An 18,676-nucleotide genomic window follows, 5' to 3' on the forward strand; every position below is an offset into this window, starting at 1 on the left:
TGTTTCCTTGGTGTTATTTGAGTGCAAGTTTGATTCCACATGAAAGCATCCCTCTTTCCACTGTCACAGGGTTTGCTGTATTAAGGGTCCAAAGATGATGCGTGATGCAAAATGAACAATTAAATAATATTTAATGAACACAAAGAGCAAGACTACACAATCCATATAATGTTACCACAAGACAAAGGACTGCGGTATGCCTGGTACACATTTTGGGCTGTCCCAGACGAAGGATGACCGATCGTGGCTCCTAAAGTGGTCCTATACGTCGTACAGTGTGAGAGCTTCAAAGATGGCCGTTGTCACGGTCTTGCGACCAAAGATAGCATGCGCTAGTTTTCTGACAGCATCACCAGTTAAATGACATTATGTCTCAAAGCACCTAAGACCCTGGACCACAAAACCAGTCATAAGTCGCACGGGTATATTTGCGGTAATAGCCAACAATACATTGTATAGGTCAAAATGATTGATTATCTTTTATTCTAAAAATCACTAGGATAAGATCATGCTCCATTAAGATATTTTGTAAATTTCCAATCGTAAATATATACAAATGTATTATTAGTAGTAACATGCATTGCTAAGGACTTCATTTGGACAACTTTAAAGGCGATTTTCTCAATATTTAGATTTTTTGCACCCTCAGATTCCAGATTTTCAAATATTGTCCTATCCTAACAAACCATACATCAATGGAAATCTTATTTATTCAGCTTTCATATTTTAAAAAAATTAACACGCATGACTGGTTTTGTGGTCCATTGTCACATTTGTTGACAGGCAGGTCGGACATCCCATCATTTGTTTCAGACCAAAATATTTTTGGTCCTTTTTTTGAGACTTCCACAGAAGATATATGTACATGTTTTAATATTTAGATTACTTCTATTATCGATTGCTATCAGGATGTGAATAGAGTTTCAACTAGTATAATAACTCTTTTTTTATAATAAATTGCCTACCCGACCTTTAAGATTTTGGGACTGTATTCTTCATTCAGTTACAGTGGGACTGAGGCTTTCAAACTTAAAACAAAACAAAGACGTCATAAAAGTATGACTTACCATATGACTTATGTACAAAATTAGCCTGTTGCAAGAAAACGTAGTCATAAAGAAGTTACATTTCACGGTAATGTGATTCGCTACGCGCCTTAATGCACGCATATTGCATACCTTAACAGACATATTATTACAAGTTATAAAGTGTGATTTCAGACCCATATGATTTGTTTAGCATTGATTTACAGGCAGAATCTTTTTTTCTTATACAAAAAATATCCCTTTGAATAAATGTAGCTCTGATTCAATACTTGAACACAGTTTTTCTCATCGCTTAACTTGAACAAATTTTAATCAGATTAGAATATTATAATCACTTACAGAGTTTGTTTAGATGTGAAGGTCACCACTGACTGCTGTATATAGTACCTTACCCAGAAATATGTGCTATCTTTAGTGCAACTTTCAACCCCTGCCTTTCATATGGCCACAAAATCCTTTTCAAAACTTATCACAGGATAGGTTCTGCCATAAAGTGTAATAATACCATTTAAAAAAATACATACACTATCTTGCCAAAAGTTTTGGGACGCCTGCCTTTACATGCACATGAACTTTAATGACATCCCATTCTTAATCCATAGGGTTTGATATGGAGTTGGCCCACCCTTTGCAGCTATAACAGTTTCAACTCTTGGAAAGGCTTTCCACAAGGTTTAGGAGTGTGTTCATGGGATCTTTTGACCATTCTTCTAGAAGTGCATTTGTGAGGTCAGGCAATGATGTTGAATGAGAAGGCCTGGCTCGCAGTCTTCACTCTAATTCATCCCAAAGGTGTTCTATCGGGTTGAGGACAGGCCAGTCAATTTCCTCCATACCAAACTTGCTCATCCATGTCTTTATGGACCTTGCTTTGTGCACTGGTGCGCAGTCATGTTTGAACAGGAAGGGGCCATCCCCAAACTGTACCCACAAAGTTGGTAGCATGAAATTGTCCAAAATGTCTTGGTATGCTGAAGCATTAAGAGTTCATTTCACTGGAACTAAGGGGCCAAGCCCAACCCCTGAAACTTTTTTTTTGCACAATGCAGTCAGGCAAGTACCGTTCTCCTGGCAACCACCAAACCCAGACTCCATCGGATTGCCAGACAAAGAAGCGTGATTGGTCACTCCAGAGAACACGTCTCCACTGCTCTAGAGTCCAGTGGCGGTCATGCTTTACACCACTGCATCCGATGCTTTGCATTGCACTTGGTGATGTAAGGTTTGGATGCTGCTGCTCGGCCATGGAAATCCATTCCATGAAGCTCTTTACACACTGTTCTTGAGCTAATCTGAAGGCCACATGAAGTTTTGAGGTCTGTAGCTATTGACTCTGCAGAAAGTTGACCCCGCTCTGTGATTTTACGTGGCCTACCACTTCGTGGCTGTGTTGCTGTTGTTCCCAATTGCTTCCACTTTGTTATAATAGCACTAACAGATGACCGTGGAATATTTAGTAGTGAGGAAATGTCACGGATGGACTTATTGCACATGGCAACACACTCCTGAGAGCGATCCATTCTTTCACAAATGTTTGTAGAAGCGTCTGCATGCCTAGGTTTTTGATTTTATACACCTGTGGCCATGGAAGTGATTGGAACACCGGAATTCAATTATTTATAGGGGTGTCCCAATACTTTTGGCAATATAGTGTATGAAGACTTAACTGGATCTCCAAATTCAATGATGACATTACTATGCTATTTAGTTTTATTTTAGTAAAGCATAGTAGGCTATATATTAAATAACCAAAGTATAATGGTATGAAACTTGATATACAAAAAAAAAAAAAAAAGAAATGTCAATGATATTGTTTGTAAGTTATTTAGCATCACTTGGTTTCATGCATATGTAGGCTACATGCATTACTCAAACTTAAATAGCTAATGTTGACCACTAGCTGGCAGAAAAGATCAGTTTAAACCCATTCACCGAAAGAAAAAGAGTAATGGGATCAATCAAATGTAAAATAAAGGCACATTATTATTCTATTCTTCTACTAAAGTTTAATTCTAATTATCATTAAAATGTGCTGTAAATACTAATTACACATTTACCTTAAAAATATATTGTTATATATTATGACTTTTTTTCATAAACATAAATTTTCACTGACCCCCTACATTGCATATTTTCCTCTGAGATTTACATTTAAAATAAAACATTTTGCAGGAAAGAAAATGCATTAAACAAAAAACAAAACAAAAATATTACCTCCTACCAAAAATTTAATGCAACGAAATGATGTGGTTGCTTGCTTGTATAAGCCGATGCCGAATGTACTGGCATTACAGCAAAATTGAGAAAGTGTCATAGGCTAAAACAGAGGAAAAAACTGGGTAACACTTTATTTTAGTGTAGCTACACATGTAGTTACTATAGTGATTATTATAAATTGCTTAAGTACATGTAACTAACCCTAAACCTAATCCTAATCCTGACCCTAACCCTACAGTAAGTACATGTAGTTAAATAGTATTGCTCAGTCCTTAAATGAATAACTACACTGTAACGTGGACACCTTAAAATAAAGGGTAATCCTTTATTTTTGTGTCATTGTTACATATGTTACATGTAGTTACTATAGTAATAACTAACTTTATATGCATAATACAGTTAACTAACCCTAAACCAAACCAAATTATAATCCTAACCTTAGTCTACATGTAGTTACGTAATATTACTCAAATGTATTGGGCTATTACTCAGTCTTTAAATGTAGCGTACACTTATAGTACACTTAAAGTGTAACCAAATGAAGTGTAGCCAAAACTGGAAATGTACTCAGAAAGAAAGAAAAAATCAAGGACAATCAATAGCCTATTAATAGCCTATTGTTGTCTTTTTAACGCACACTTGCCATTGTTTCTACTGAGACCCATCATGAATAGCCTGTGCTCAAGCAGCCATGTGAAGAGGGAGGAGTTAGTCAAACCAAAGCTTACTATAAAAGCTGCCTCTCTCGCTCCTTACCCAGCTGTTGCAGAGTGTGAGACGTCCGTAGCTTGTCGTGGAGATACTGAGTAATTGGGACTTATGAAATTGACGGTTTATGTGCACAGCAGCGGATCAAGCGCATTTACGCAGTGCTCATAGCGCCCAGTTGTTTATAAAGTGCTCTTATTGATGTGTTTTTCTCGGGTCACTCCATTAGGAGTGCGCGATCCACCTGCAGTCCGGCCGAGCAGCGCGTCTGAACGCACATGGATTACAGTCACCTGATGGCGCCTCCGGTGCCTCCACACAAACCCAGATCCCCCCGGCCTGCGCATTGCCAGGGGCGGCTATTGAAGTGCGTGTTTCTCGGGGACGGAGCTGTGGGGAAAACCAGCCTGATTGTCAGCTACACGACCAATGGATATCCAACAAAATACGTCCCGACGGCGTTTGACGATTTCTCAGGTGAGTCTAAAATGCGTAATTGCGATTTTTAGTGATTTTCAGTGGATCTGTGTAGTCAGTTCTCCTCAAGTTCAGACAGGTGTTTTAGCAGAGTAACCACAAATGCAGTTCATCACATTAACTATGAATATGTCAGACTTTTAACCTTAATTTAGAATTTTTTTTTTTTTTTTTTTTTACAGAAGCCTTAAGCCCCTAAATGTCTGAACTGTTTTAATTGAAAGCATTTTGCACTGACATATCTTAAAAGTCAATGCCACTGTTTTGTCTCAAGATGCACATCAGTAATATTATTTTCTAAGGCTACATAAATGTTCTAATTGAACTAAAGCCTTATCCTGGCTCAATCTAAGCCCTGTCTGTGAAACCAGGTCTATGTGTTTCAACTCATTTACAACTAACAAGCTTTTTGTAGTTTTATAGTTGTAGGTTTAATATGGAAACAACAAATAGTTGAAAATCTGACCACCAAGTTCAAGATTGCCGTCCCTTACATTCAGACCATTTTTAATGGATATTAATCCAGTGCTGTAAAAATTATGTTGTACTATAAACATTTTCAGTCAAAGAGTACTTTACATATAAATGTTTTATAATTTTTGAATGGACCTGAAACAAAAGCCTGTCACTGTTCAGTGCCCACAAGCATGTCTTTGTAATTATAAAGCCCTTGCGCAATAATGCCCGACCTAAAAAATCTGGCCCCTAAAATCCATGGGGTCCAGTCCACTAGTTTCAATCTGCCCCAGTGGTGATGTCACCCTCAAACTCTTGGAACCAGATCAGAAATCTGCACACTGATTTGAGAACAGTTACGCAATTCAACAGGTGGCACTTTGAGGGGGAAGGAGCTGAATTTAAGGCAGATCATATGACAGGGATTTGGAGACAATTACACAATGGGTGCTTGAAGCAGAACACTTTGAAGTGACAAATCATCACCAGGACCTCAGCGTTACTGTGTTTCATGAGATCACTTAACCGTGGCATGATGGAATGAACATTCTCATAGATTTGAACAGTACGTAGGCTACAGGGGTGCGTTTCCCGAAAGCATCGTTGGCCAACTATGGTCGCAAGTTCCGTCGTTATCAGCATAGTTCAACGATTTGGTGTTTCCCGAAAACATCGTTCCAACGAACGTTCGCAAACTGCATCGCAAACTTGTGTGGTTGGAACGACAGCTCTTGACCTGTGGTTTGAAGTATAGTTCCTTGTTAGTTTGTCGTATCGACGTCATTGATTTCGCAGCAGCTGGGATGTGTTCTATTCAGAGCTATCGACCCTATAGCCTATTTCTTTCGAAGGTTTTACCATCTACTTTAAGTAATTTGGATGACTTAAAGTCGAGGTGCCTAGGTTTTACACAATTTGCTTTCTTCATTACAAATTATTTGAAACGATATAATAGCGTGACGATAGCAATTATTCTCCCTTCGATGTGCCCTCCGAAAGGATAATTTATGCTGGTTGGGACGCAGTCTTGGTTTCGTTTGTGCGAAGAAACGTGTGCAAGTGAGTAACTTTGTTAAATTCCCAAAGACAAATTGTCATATAACAATATTTTTCAAAAAGGGGTTTACCCTTAAATATTAAATTGTATATGTAGGCTACTGTAGCATTTCGGATTTGTTTTATTCTGACATTTAAACATGTAACAAATGATGACATAAATCAACATAAAGTCTGAAAAGGAATTGGCAGAAGCATTTATTTTTTGGGTGATTTCTGCCCAGGATTTTTTTTTATCAGCATTTGTTACACAATTTTTCAGCTTTGAAAATAGCAGGTTTTTTTTATTCTTCACCTCCTCCAAAAGAACTGTAACTTCATTTTTTGAAAATGGTGGTTTTTGCGTCATTTTCATAGGTCATATGAACGTACTCGGTTACTTAACGTAACCTCGGTTCCCTGAGATAAGGGAAGGAGTACTGCGTCTTAAGACGCCATGGGAGGAGTACTGCGTAGACTGCCGTGCAATGGCGCTAAAACAACGGGTGACCTTCGCTTCAGTCGAATTAACCTGACGTTTTTGGGGCATTACAGCGTATTTTAAGGGCGCCCTTCGCGGGCTTTTACGCTCAGTTCGCGGGCTTCTGTGTTCAGCGTCTCGGGCTTAGCGCCCATAGGCTCGCTCAGATACGCTGTTCTGCCATTGGTTCATGCAGTTGCCACTGGCCAGCCAATAGCGCGCGAGTAGTCTCGACTCCGTTTTGACTGTGCAGTAGCACTGCGTGATTTTATAAATGCTTCAGTATTCGAGAATAGGAGAACCTATCCCCCTGTACTATAAGTGTTCAAACTTGAGGGAGTACATATCACTGCGCTTATCATAGCACGGCGGGATTTTACAGGTTCCCATGGCGTCTTAAGACGCAGTACGAACTGACCGTTCGAAAGGGAACGTACTCGGTTACTTAACGTAACCTCGGTTCCCTGAGATAAGGGAAGGAGTACTGCGTAGACGGCCGTGCTATGGCGCTGACTCGGGTGATCGTCGCTTCAGTCGATTTAACCTGACGTTTTTGACAGTTACAGCGTATTTTATATGCCCCTTTCGCGGGCTCTTGCGCTCAGCTTCGCGGGCTTTGTGCCCATTGGTTCGCTCAGATTACGCTGTTCTGCCATTGGTTCATGCAGTTCCCACTGGCCAGCCAATAGCGTGCGAGATGTCTCGACACTGTTTTGATTAATGAAAATATTTCATTGTATAATACATTAACATACATTACATTGACATTAAATAATGTCATTTCTTATTACCTTATCTCAGGGGAACCGAGGTTACGTTAAGTAACCGAGTACGTTTTGCGACACAGGTACCATGGTTTCGGGAAACAGTAGTGACTAGCTAGTTGATTTCTTTAAAGATGCATCGTACTATGGTTGTTAAACCAGCGAGTTGCATCGTTGTACGGGAAACGCACCCCTGTTCTACAAACAAGCAAAGGTGAAATGAGGAGCGTTTTATGAGCTGCAGGAACCCACATTTATATCTGGGCTGTTGATCTATTTTATACCACGTTCATGAGGGTGTATAATAATACATAACAACAATTATAATTTATTATTATATTATTATTGTTATATTAGGATTTTTATTACAGACTGACATTTGAAAATAGCATGATTTTGTTACAGACCTATTTAAAATAATAATAACAATAATAATAGCTATTATTATTATTATTATGTTATATTGAGGTTATTTTATTACAGATTTGAAAATAATTATATATTTTGTTCAATAATAACAACAACATTTAAATAGACGTGTTGTTAATTTAGCAAATTCATTTAAATGTACAACATTTGAATGAAATAATAATATTTACCATAGTTATATGTAGTCTCTATAGTAATTAGAGTTGTATAAAGGGACTGCTTAAAAAGCTTTCAAATCGATTAATCGCGATTAATCGCATCCACAATAAAAGTTTGTTTACATAATATATGTGTGTGTTGTCTGTTTTTTATGTATATTTAAATACACACACATACACATGTATATATTTAAAAAATATATTATTATATCATTATAATATATTATGTAATAATATGTTATATTATGTATATTGTGGATGTGATTAATCGCAATTTATCGATTTAACATATATATGTGTGTGTGTGTGTGTGTGTGTGTATATTTATATACACATATACACGCACATATACATAATATATAAAGTTTATTATTTCTATTAATGTATAAGGAAAAGTGTGTATCTTAGCACTGTATTTAAATTAAATGCTTAAATTGTAACTTAAGTCCATAAACTCCATTGATGTTGTGTTTGTTTACAGTGATGGGTGACTAAATGGAAACAGGTGTGTGTGTTTGTGTCGGCAGTAAAAGAACTAATTTCTTTCCCTTTTTTCTCCAGCGGTCGTACAGGTGGATGGCCAACCAGTGAGACTGCAGCTTTGTGACACTGCTGGACAGGTAAGAACTTCAGTGCACCACCTGTGTCCTAGTCTCACATCATGACTGTCCGCTGCTCATTACATCATTGTTGCTTTCCATTCATTTTGAATCCAATCCAAATAGGAACATCAACTAACTAGACCTTTTTGTTTGGGGTGGATGAGGGCATTTCTGTCACTCTCTGAAAGCATGATTTGGAAATTGAACGACAAAGCAATTGCGCAACAAATTCCTAGCAATTAGAAAAGATCGGCAGGGATGCCATACTGTGAGGAAATCGTAAAGGGAGCGAAAAGAACAATCCTCAAGCTATTGGCACTTTAGTTATTGGATCTCCCTCTCGGTTTCTGAGCCACACAGGCTTGGACAGGGTACTGTGTATCCAGCGGTTTTGCCTCCAAGTGATGTTTTAGATGCCAAACTTTTTTCAGTGCTGATCGTTGTGTAACTACCTTCACATATCACTGACTTGAAAAGGCAGCTGGCTCTACGTTCATTCTGATTTCCACATCAGAATATTAGATTGCTTCATTGAAAGGTTTTCTTTAAGGCTTTCAACCTCAGAAACTGACACTCCTTTGTCGTGCATTACATGGGTTAACAAATAAATGACTCTGCCCTTTTAGTACACAACCTATAAATCTCTTTACACAGCCATGCAGAGACAAGCTCAGGCAAACATGGGAAGATAAGAATTCACTTCCCAGTTATAGTACGGCAGGCTTTCATATAGTTTTTAAAGTGATAGAACAAATGCACTTTGCCCAAAGTATAAAAACAAAGGCTACAGTAGAATCACAAAAGTCTATTGCTTTCTATTGCTCTGCCTGTTTGGATGTACTTCCATTATGTTGTGCAGGTGCCCATGTCAACAAAAGAAAACAGTCATTTGATAATGATAAAGTCAATCAGGCGATGTCTGTGTCAGTAAGTTGCCGTCTATGTGCTATTAAAGGGTTTATTCACCCACATTTTTTTATTCTGTCCTTATTTACTCACGCTCATGTCGTGCCAAACAAGCAAGACTTTTGTTCATCTTCGGAAAACAAATTAAGATCTTTTTGATGAAATTTAAGAGATTTCTGTCCCTCCGTTGACAGCTACACTACTACCACTCTGAAGCTTCAAACATTTTGTAAAACTAATCCAGATTAATTGAAATTTCCTGAAGAGACTCGATCACTTTTATGAACAGATTGAAATTAGGCTTTTATTCACATATAAACATTGATCAGTGAACATAAACAGAAACTCAACCGAACCTCAACCGACGCGCAAGAATGAAACTCATTGGTTCTTGCGAAAGCTCAAACGTGCTGCGTAACAACGAGAATAAATCTCATTGGTTCTTTCGAAAGCTCAAACGTGCTGCGTAACAACGAGAATGAACCTCATTGGTTCTTGTGGAAGCTCAAACGTGCTGCGTAACAATGAGAATAAATCTCATTGGTTCTTGTGGAAGCTCAAACGTGCTGCGTAACAATGAGAATAAATCTCATTGGTTCTTGTGGAAGCTCAAACGTGCTACGTAACACGAGAATAAATCTCATTGGTTCTTGTGGAAGCTCAAACGTGCTGCGTAACAACGAGAATAAACCTCATTGGTTCTTGCGAAAGCTCAAACGTGCTGCGTAACAATGAGAATAAATCTCATTGGTTCTTGTGGAAGCTCAAACGTGCTGTGTAACACGAGAATAAACCTCATCGGTTCTTGCAAAAGCTCAAACGTGCTGCGTAACACAAGAATAAATCTCATTGGTTCTTGCGAAAGCTCAAACGTGCTGCGTAACAACGAGAATAAATCTCATTGGTTCTTTTGGAAGCTCAAATGTGCTGCATAACACAAGAATAAACCTCATTGGTTCTTGCGGAAGCTCAAACGTGCTGCGTAAAACACGAGAATAAACCTCATTGGTTCTTGCGGAAGCTCAAACGTGCTGCGTAAAACACGAGAATAAACCTCATTGGTTCTTGCGGAAGCTCAAACGTGCTGCATAACACGAGAATAAACCTCATTGGTTCTTGCGGAAGCTCAAACGTGCTGCGTAACACACGAGAATAAACCTCATTGGTTCTCGCCCATCAAGCAAGCATGCTCTTAAATCTTAGCTCTGCAATTAAATTAAAATAACACATTAAATGCTTAAATTGTAACTCAAATCCATTGAAGTTGTGTTTGTTTACAGTGTCGGGGACTAAATGGAAACAGGTGTGTGTTGACATTAAAATTATAACACCCCACCCCCTTTTCTTTTTCTCCAGCGGTCTTACAAGTGGATGGTCAACCAGTGTACAAAGTTCATTAAAATGAACAATATTTTATTGGTATAAGCTTTTCATATACTGTGTGTGTGTGTATTTCATCTAAATCTTATGATTTTGTAACCAAAATTAGATGCAGCAATGGCATTGAAAAGGTTTTGGCACTCTTACCTGTCAAGCTTAATTGCTGTTCTCAAAGATTTGCGAGGCCCTGCTCTCCACAAGCTCTGAAGATTTATACTTTCAATTCATGTATACAGCCTAAACGGGAAAGGGTGTGCCAGAGTTGAAAACTTTGGCCAAGTTTAAAAGATTAAAGCGTGCACTGCATGTTCCACATGCAATGTTCTTTGCGAGCGCCAACCTATAATTTCACTTAATTGCTTCAGGGAATTATAAAACACCCCAAGAGCTAGTTAAAGGATTTTATTATTTAAAATAATAATTTGGAATCCCGCAAATGATTTTTGGGAAAGTTCACAAGGCCTTGTGTTACTAAACCCTCCAAACAAATATAATGATACATGGTTAAGTGATACATAAAGTGATAGTCTTCCTGTCTGGGCATTGGATTTACCTTTCTCTTTCTCTCTACCTCAGGACGAATTCGATAAGTTGCGTCACTTCTGCTACACGCGGACCGACGTACTCCTGCTGTGCTTCAGCGTCGTCAGCCCCGCTTCCTTCCAGAACATTGGTGAAAAATGGGTCCCGGAGATCCGACGGCGTTGTCCGCTCACACCTGTGCTGCTGGTGGGCACCCAGTGTGACCTGCGGCAAGATGTCAAGGTCCTCATAGAACTGGCAAGGCGGCGAGAGCAACCTGTCCTGGAAGAGGACGCCCGCGCCCTGGCGGACAAAATAGGAGCGGTAGCCTACGTCGAATGCTCCTCGCTCACACAGAAAAACCTGAAGGATGTGTTTGACGCCGCCATCTCCGTGGGGCTCCGACACTCCGACAGAAGAGCCAGGCGAGAGCGGAAGGTCCACAGCACTGCTGATAAAATGAAAATGCTCTCAAAGTCGTGGTGGAAGAAATATATCTGCATACAGTAGCAAAGCTCAAGCCAATCTTCTGAGGCATGAACAATGTGATAGACTCTGGTTTAGCTTCACGCTCCTCAAGTGGATGATGGTCAACGAATCAACAAAGAACAGTATTGCTGCTGTAAGGACAATGAATGGCGGCAGAAGGTGGAGCTTGTCCGCCAGCTACAGTACGAAGGAAGTTCTGTATGCAGGGCCGTCACTAAAAGTCCCGGGATTTTCTGCTCTGGCGCCATTTAGTTGGTGTAGAGCAGGGGTGTCCAAACTCGGTTCTGGAGGGCCGCTGTCCTGCAGAGTTTAGCTCCAGCTTGCCTCAACACACCTGCTGAAGTTTCTAATATGCCTAGTAAGACCTTGAGTGGCTTGTTCGGCTGTGTTTTATTGGGGTTGGAGCTAAACTCTGCAGGACAGTGGCCCTCCAGGAGGAGGATTGAACACCCCTGGTGTAGAGGACTTTATTAGGACCACATATTTGTATGCAAATTTTGGGGTATCGCACAAAAAAGCTGGATGGAAACGCCAAGATTTGCATAAAATCTTAAAATGGCCATATTAAAATATGTCCTCAATTGAGATGGATATTTTTTTATTATTTGGTAAGAAACACATTTACTGAATAAATTCCTGGATGTGCAACAAAAAAACTCACGTGACTTTGCCTTAACGGATCATGTCAAGTTATTCAGTCTCATTGCATATCATCTCAAATATTGTTTTAGTCATTCTGAAATGCCTGAGCCAAAGTCTGTCATCAAAATTATTCAGAGAACTGCCTCACATGACTGCATTCCCTAACATCAGGCATTCGAACACAACATAATATGACGATGTAATTGCGCAAGTAATTGCAAGTCATTTATTATGTAAAAAAAAAAAAAGTTGTATCCTTTTATTACTGATACTTTGCGCCAGTTTCCCAGGAAGTGACCATTTTGTTCTCTTGAACACATGGAAACGGTGTTTTATTCGCAAATGTTTTATGCGATACTCCATTTTTTTTGCACAAGTTTAATACACAACGTTGGATGGAAACATGGCAAATGAGACCCTTCATCTCAGAGCCTAGAAAAACGTTTCCAGTCATGCCTTGGCGACAACAAAGGGTTCCCTCACTGTATGACCACTCTAAATGGCTCAACTGGATAGTGAAGAACACTGTTGACCTCTTCCACAGCCAAAGCTGATAATGGTTTTATAAATCATCTACTGCTTTTGTTTTTGTAACCAAATAAAGTGCCACAGTTTATATTTATTCACCCATGTCTTCTACCTGATAAATGCATGTAATGATGCTAGCATGCTAACACTGGTGATCAAGCTCCGTTTTGTTTGTTTAACCCCCAAGTCTGAGGTCACAAAGAGTTTTATAGCAGTCTTGTGGCCGCTCTGCCATTTACGCCCACTCTAAATGGTCCTTATATCCCATCAGTTTGTAACTGAACCTACTTGCAACTGTTGGCCATGTTTTCATCGTTAATATTGTCCAAAATGGAGTGTAACTGCAACTCTTCTGTCCTTAACACAAGTTAACGTGTACTTGTGTACTAATAGTCACAGAAAGGTGGACCTATCATGCATAACGCATTATGCCATACAATGTATTGCACTTGTGTTGTCTTGTTAATCCCTATTGCAGTCTTTTCATTCGACTTGGTCTACACTGTTGTGCCATGTTGTAAAAAGTTTAGTACAAAGTTCTTCGGCTATGAGTTCTCCTGATCAGCCAATGATATGTTGAATTTGCTTCTCATTATTCAGAAGCCCAATCGGTCAGAGATCCGCCATAAACGATAGAGCACAACAGTAGGGTTCAGGAAGTACAAATCCCCCCAACCACCCAATTATCAATTTTCAAAGTTTGTAGTGTGTAGTTCATTCTATCATTTTCATTACATTTTATTCATTTACTTTTTTTCTTATTTGTACTGAAATGTTTGGTTTACAGTTTAATTTTTTTATTTTAATTTCTGACCCTTATGAAAATTAACCATGGTTTTACTACAAATAAAACCAAAAACCCATGGTTACCCCAACTTAACCATAGTTCTGCTACTGTAACCATAGTTTAACCATGGCATTTATAGTAAAACCATGGTTATACAAATGGTAATCAATCCACCAAAAAACATGGTTACTACACTTTTACTCAAACCATGGTTAATTTTCGTAAAGGGTAATTTTGAGAAAATGGATGGGGAAGATACTTCTAGAATTAAAGCCGCCTAGAGAGTGGTCGTTCACTGTTGCTCTCCATACAACCACACATCAGGAAGTGACCTCTGTTTTTCATGTACTTTATTGCCAACGCAATAACATTATCAGGGTAATCTACTTTAAGATCTGTACATTTTATGATTGCATTTAAATTTCTCTGTAACTCTATAAACACTCCTGTTTATGGTACAGTGTGTATGTGTGTTTCGGTTGCTGACTGCTATCCATGATTTTCATGGAAAATAAATGTGACATAACTGAAACTTGAATGTGTGCCTGTCACATCATCTGAACTACAACAACAGGAGCATGTATTGAAGTACATATTGGGTTAATTTTGCTTTCATGTTGACTTTAACATGCAATATCAGTGATAGCTTTGTTATAATACACTATACAGTAATCACATGTATGTCACAGAGAGAAATCATTTGAGATCAACTTTGTCCAAACATCTTTAGAAGAGTGGATAAAGTGTCAAGGAAAAAAGCTAAATGTTGTTGTAATGTCCAAGAAAGGACATTTTAGTGATTAGCAAGTTAGCTCCCTAAAGAAATGTGAAAAATAGCAAACACACATCCTCAAACAGAATACACATCCTCGCAACAGAATACACATCCTCGCATCCAGTCAGGGTTGCCAACTGTCATGCATTTGGTGTGAGACACGCTTTCATGCTAACATCCTGCAGAATGAAAGTGTACGTTTGTAAGGTTACAGCTGTCAGTCACAAGCAGTCTTTATGTTAATGCTAATTATTGTAGCTAAGGCTAGTTCCAATGTTTATTACTTTTATTATTACTAAATCATTTTTACTATTAAAGTTATCTTTAGTTTTTGCTGTTGGTTTGATTTAAAATGTGTCCATAACAGAATTTTTTGACCTGAAGATGTAGTTTTCATATAACTTTACCAGTGCAGGTCAACTGTGGGCCACAGGAGAATAAAATGCTAAAAGGGAACTTGCCCAGTACGGATACATTTCTGATTATAATTATGTCTGCAACAGCTTCACAGTAACCCATCATTAAGAGGCTTTGTTTTGTCTCACAGAAAAGCCAACTGTACAGACAGTTCCAGTGAATACAGTCTGTACCTAGCTTAGCATACGTAGCATTTCACTCAGGAAAACAACAGTTACTCTCAAACCATAATGTGCACTTTTACAATACATAACAGCCAGTTTGATATGGTAGTGCTCAGACAGTCTTGTGGTTGAAAGAAGATATCACAGTTAGCACACTCCACACATGATAAAAGTTGATAGATTTTCGATAAACATCTCTTATTGACTGTCTTAAGAAATACACATTCAGTGTGGTCAGAAAGAAATAACAAAAGGACATGATGTGGTTAAAACCATCCAAACACAGAGGTTTCTATCGACAACTTTCGCAAGACACTTAAAATGAACAATAGCAGACCTGAACACATCATGTGACTTTGGTGTGACCAATGCTTCAGGGTTTTAACTCTTTTCACTCGTCTTATGTAATTTCTGGGAACATTTAGGCAACTGAAGGCCTGAACCACATCCTGATATGGACTTTGGATTATGACGACTTGATGTTGCAGTTGGATTCTGTCACAGTGGTCACAATGACAGTAATTTTGTCCCGGAGATGACATGAGTTTAACAGCACATTGGCGCAAGTCCTTTCTGCCTGTCGATGTGATTTGTTCTGAAAGATGTGTGGAACTTTGCACAGCCTGAAGTCACTTGTAATGTGTGTGTGACGCAATGTTTCGGTCCCCTTTAGCGGGAAGGCTAATAGGATTAAAACCCCCGGCAGTGTGGTCTCATTTGGAGGACTGTTACTGACACAAATCTGCTTTTAATGTACATCTGAAGGCTTGAGGGCACATTGCCTAAGATAAATTAAATCTCATTACACACATAGTAATGGTTTCTAAATACCACAATGTTGTTTTCCGAAGGTTCAATCATTTCCTGCCATAATTAATGGTGGGTTTTTTTTGTTGTTGCAACAAGCATCTTTATTTAGGATTAATGGTTTAGAACAAAAAAATATTAAAGTTCACTGTCATCACCCTTACAAAAAAAGATGTTTATTCAAGTGTGCTACTAGTATACTTCTTTTAAACTAAAAATAAGAAAGTACACTTCTAGTACTTTTTACTTCTCAGAAATATACTAATACAAATGACTTATAAAAGAATATGTGGCCTATATTGTGCTCTATCTTTTGATCGATATATACTTAAAAGTATACTTGATTTGTAGTTGTGTTAACTCTTTTGATTGAGTAGCCTATTAAATACTGTCTCTTGTCTTGTTTGGAAATATTGATTTTTAAAGAAAATAGATATGTTCCTAATTCCTAATGTATCTGATTTTTTCTGTAGTCCACTGGTGTTGTACATAGGGATTTACTTTAAATCTACTTAAAGTACAGTTAAATATATCAAGTATAAAAATTTTTACCTAAATAGGAACATAGCAGTATACTTAAAGTGCAAAAGTAATATATAAATAGTAAACTTTAAGTATGATGTTATGTTCACTTAAAGAAAGCTTACAACTTAGTATAAAACTATTAAACTAGTAGTTTACTGAGAATATACTTCATAGTGTGCTTCATCAGTATACCTATAAGTTCACTTGTAGTATGGTTGCAGGACAAACAAAAAATGTAGCTGTAAACTAGTTGTGTACTCAGTGTTTAATACTGTTACACTTAAAGTGGGTTTTATACACTAAAAAGTGGGTCAATTTAGTCCCAAGTAGTATTGAAATAGTACACTTATAAGTATACTACTAGTACACTGATGTTAGTATACTTACTACATAAAGTATACTTAAAAATATACTTGAACTTAAGTATAAGTTAAGTATAGTTAATAAAATGAACTTGAAGTATAAGGGCATTTCCTCACTCTCATGTCATTACAAACTTGTGTGACTTTTTTCAGTGAAGAGTTATTTAGCAGAATGTTCACATTGCTTTTTTTCTTCTTGAAATGAAAGTAGGTGGTAACCAAGACTCTTAAAAACGACAACAACAGCAACAACAAAAAAATCGTAAGGGGCCATTAACAGGTGTTGAGTTGTGTTTTGTAAAATAAAATAAAAATGTTGAACTACTTTTAACTTGAGCACAGTGTTTTTAGAACACATTTACTGTATCCAAAAGCTTAAAAATGCTGCCTTTCGGAGGATACATTCCAAGGTAGGAAGACATCAAGGCACATCCAAATCCTGAGATTTTTTTTTTGTCATTTCTAGCGTGAAATTGCTATTGAAGTAATTACATTTCTCTTAAATTTCGCTTAGTTATCATCAAAGTTATAACTATTTTATTGTAGATCAGCCTCAAAAGGCCTAAGCTTTCGGACATAGCCCATGTCATGTGCGAAATGCTGCAAAACATGCAAGGCGCAACAGTAAAATATGTCAATCTAGCACGTTTGCAAAAGAAAAAGCAGCGCGGTGGAATGCAAAGGCTTGAGTCGCAGGGTATTGGAATGAAAATAAACGCTGCAAAAGACGAGACATGAGAGGTGGTCAAACACGTCCACCTAGCGCATGTTTCATAGAAAAACGACAGAAAAGTAGCGCAAGTGGACTCCAAAAATGTGTTCTGTGTGAATGCCCCCTAAAAGTGGTCTGTATGTCTCATGTGCTTTAGGCTATTCCATGTCTTCTGAACATATGATATATTTGTGTGAGGAACAGAGAAATGTAAACAAGAAATAACACTGGTTTGGCTTTTCAGGATGGCAAGAACTGTGGGATTGAAAATGTTGCAATGGCGTGCAGATGGTGTGTTTATTACTCAACAGGTGAGTAAGTTATTTTATTGAACAGATAAATTGCCATATGTAGCTCTCTAACAGAGTTCATTGTACTGCATTATCTATTGTGAAGGGTCATTTCATGGATGTTGCAGCGCTGTGCTGGAATTTATTTTCAAGGAAGTACTGTGTCTATTAATGGGTAAAGCTAGTAATGTCTTTAGATAGTCAGCTTGAGATCCTTTCCATCTAAACTGGTTATGTCTCTTAAGCCTAGTAGTGAAGGTTTTATGGGCACGACAACCATATTCATCCGCCGAAGCACAACAATGTTCTGATGCAAAACGTAAGGAGTTTTGTTTTTTAACTGCAAAAATTACATAGTGTACCTTTAACCAATGAATAACAAATGACTTAAAGACAGAAAAATAAAAAATCTGCAATCATTTACTCCCCTCGTGTCATTAAATGTCTTTAATCGTTAAGTTTTTATACACAAAAGACGACAATATGAAGAACATTAGCATCCAAACAACTTTTTCGGACAAAAAACATCATAAAACATCACATTTTCTTGAGAAAAAGTAAACATCTAGTTTTGATTTCAATTTGTCATTGCATTTGAGAAGCTTTTTGAAACTGAGCCAGCCTTAAGTGTTTTTGTAGTGACTTAATTCTGATATGATCGTTTGATAACCCCTGATAAATTGCTTCAGAGTTTCATTGGCAGGAGCTTTTGACTTCCTGCCAGATAGGCTACAAGAGGCCATAAAAACCCATCAGTCTTTGGCACACAGACTCACACATGCAGGCACAATGTGTTTGTGTCTCACACTAGGCTGCTTTCCCCTGGCCTTTGTCAACACGGCCAGAGAGAGCTTCACATTTAACTTGCATATAGTCAAATGGTCAACGCAGAGCCACTGTGAGGAAACCTCAATGACGTTTCTCTGCAGGAGCAGTTTTTTTTTTAAGTCGATCCTTCTGTACTGTATAAAGATTATATATACACTCACCTAAAGGA

At 38.1% G+C, this 18,676-nt stretch overlaps 1 protein-coding gene across 2 annotated transcripts; it reads left to right on the forward strand.

Annotated features, from left to right (window-relative positions):
- Window positions 1-4,021: 4,021 nt before the first annotated feature.
- On the forward strand, window positions 4,022-14,163 carry rhoub (ras homolog family member Ub). Of its 2 annotated transcripts, XR_013817025.1 has the most exons (4): window positions 4,022-4,448; window positions 8,333-8,391; window positions 11,236-11,792; window positions 12,094-14,156. XR_013817025.1 is itself a non-coding variant. In XM_079823210.1 (3 exons), the coding sequence occupies exons 1-3, from the start codon at window positions 4,250-4,252 to the stop codon at window positions 11,689-11,691; spliced, it is 714 nt and encodes a 237-aa protein (XP_079679336.1). In that variant the 5' UTR covers window positions 4,022-4,249; the 3' UTR covers window positions 11,692-14,163. The 2 variants fall into 2 exon arrangements, 1 of the variants encoding a protein (XP_079679336.1); XM_079823210.1 differs by having other exon boundaries at window positions 11,236-14,163.
- The last annotated feature ends 4,513 nt before the right edge of the window (window positions 14,164-18,676 follow it).

The sequence above is a fragment of the Gobio gobio genome, assembly GCF_949357685.1.
Source record: "Gobio gobio genome assembly, chromosome: 8".
Taxonomy (NCBI): Eukaryota; Metazoa; Chordata; class Actinopteri; order Cypriniformes; family Gobionidae; genus Gobio; species Gobio gobio.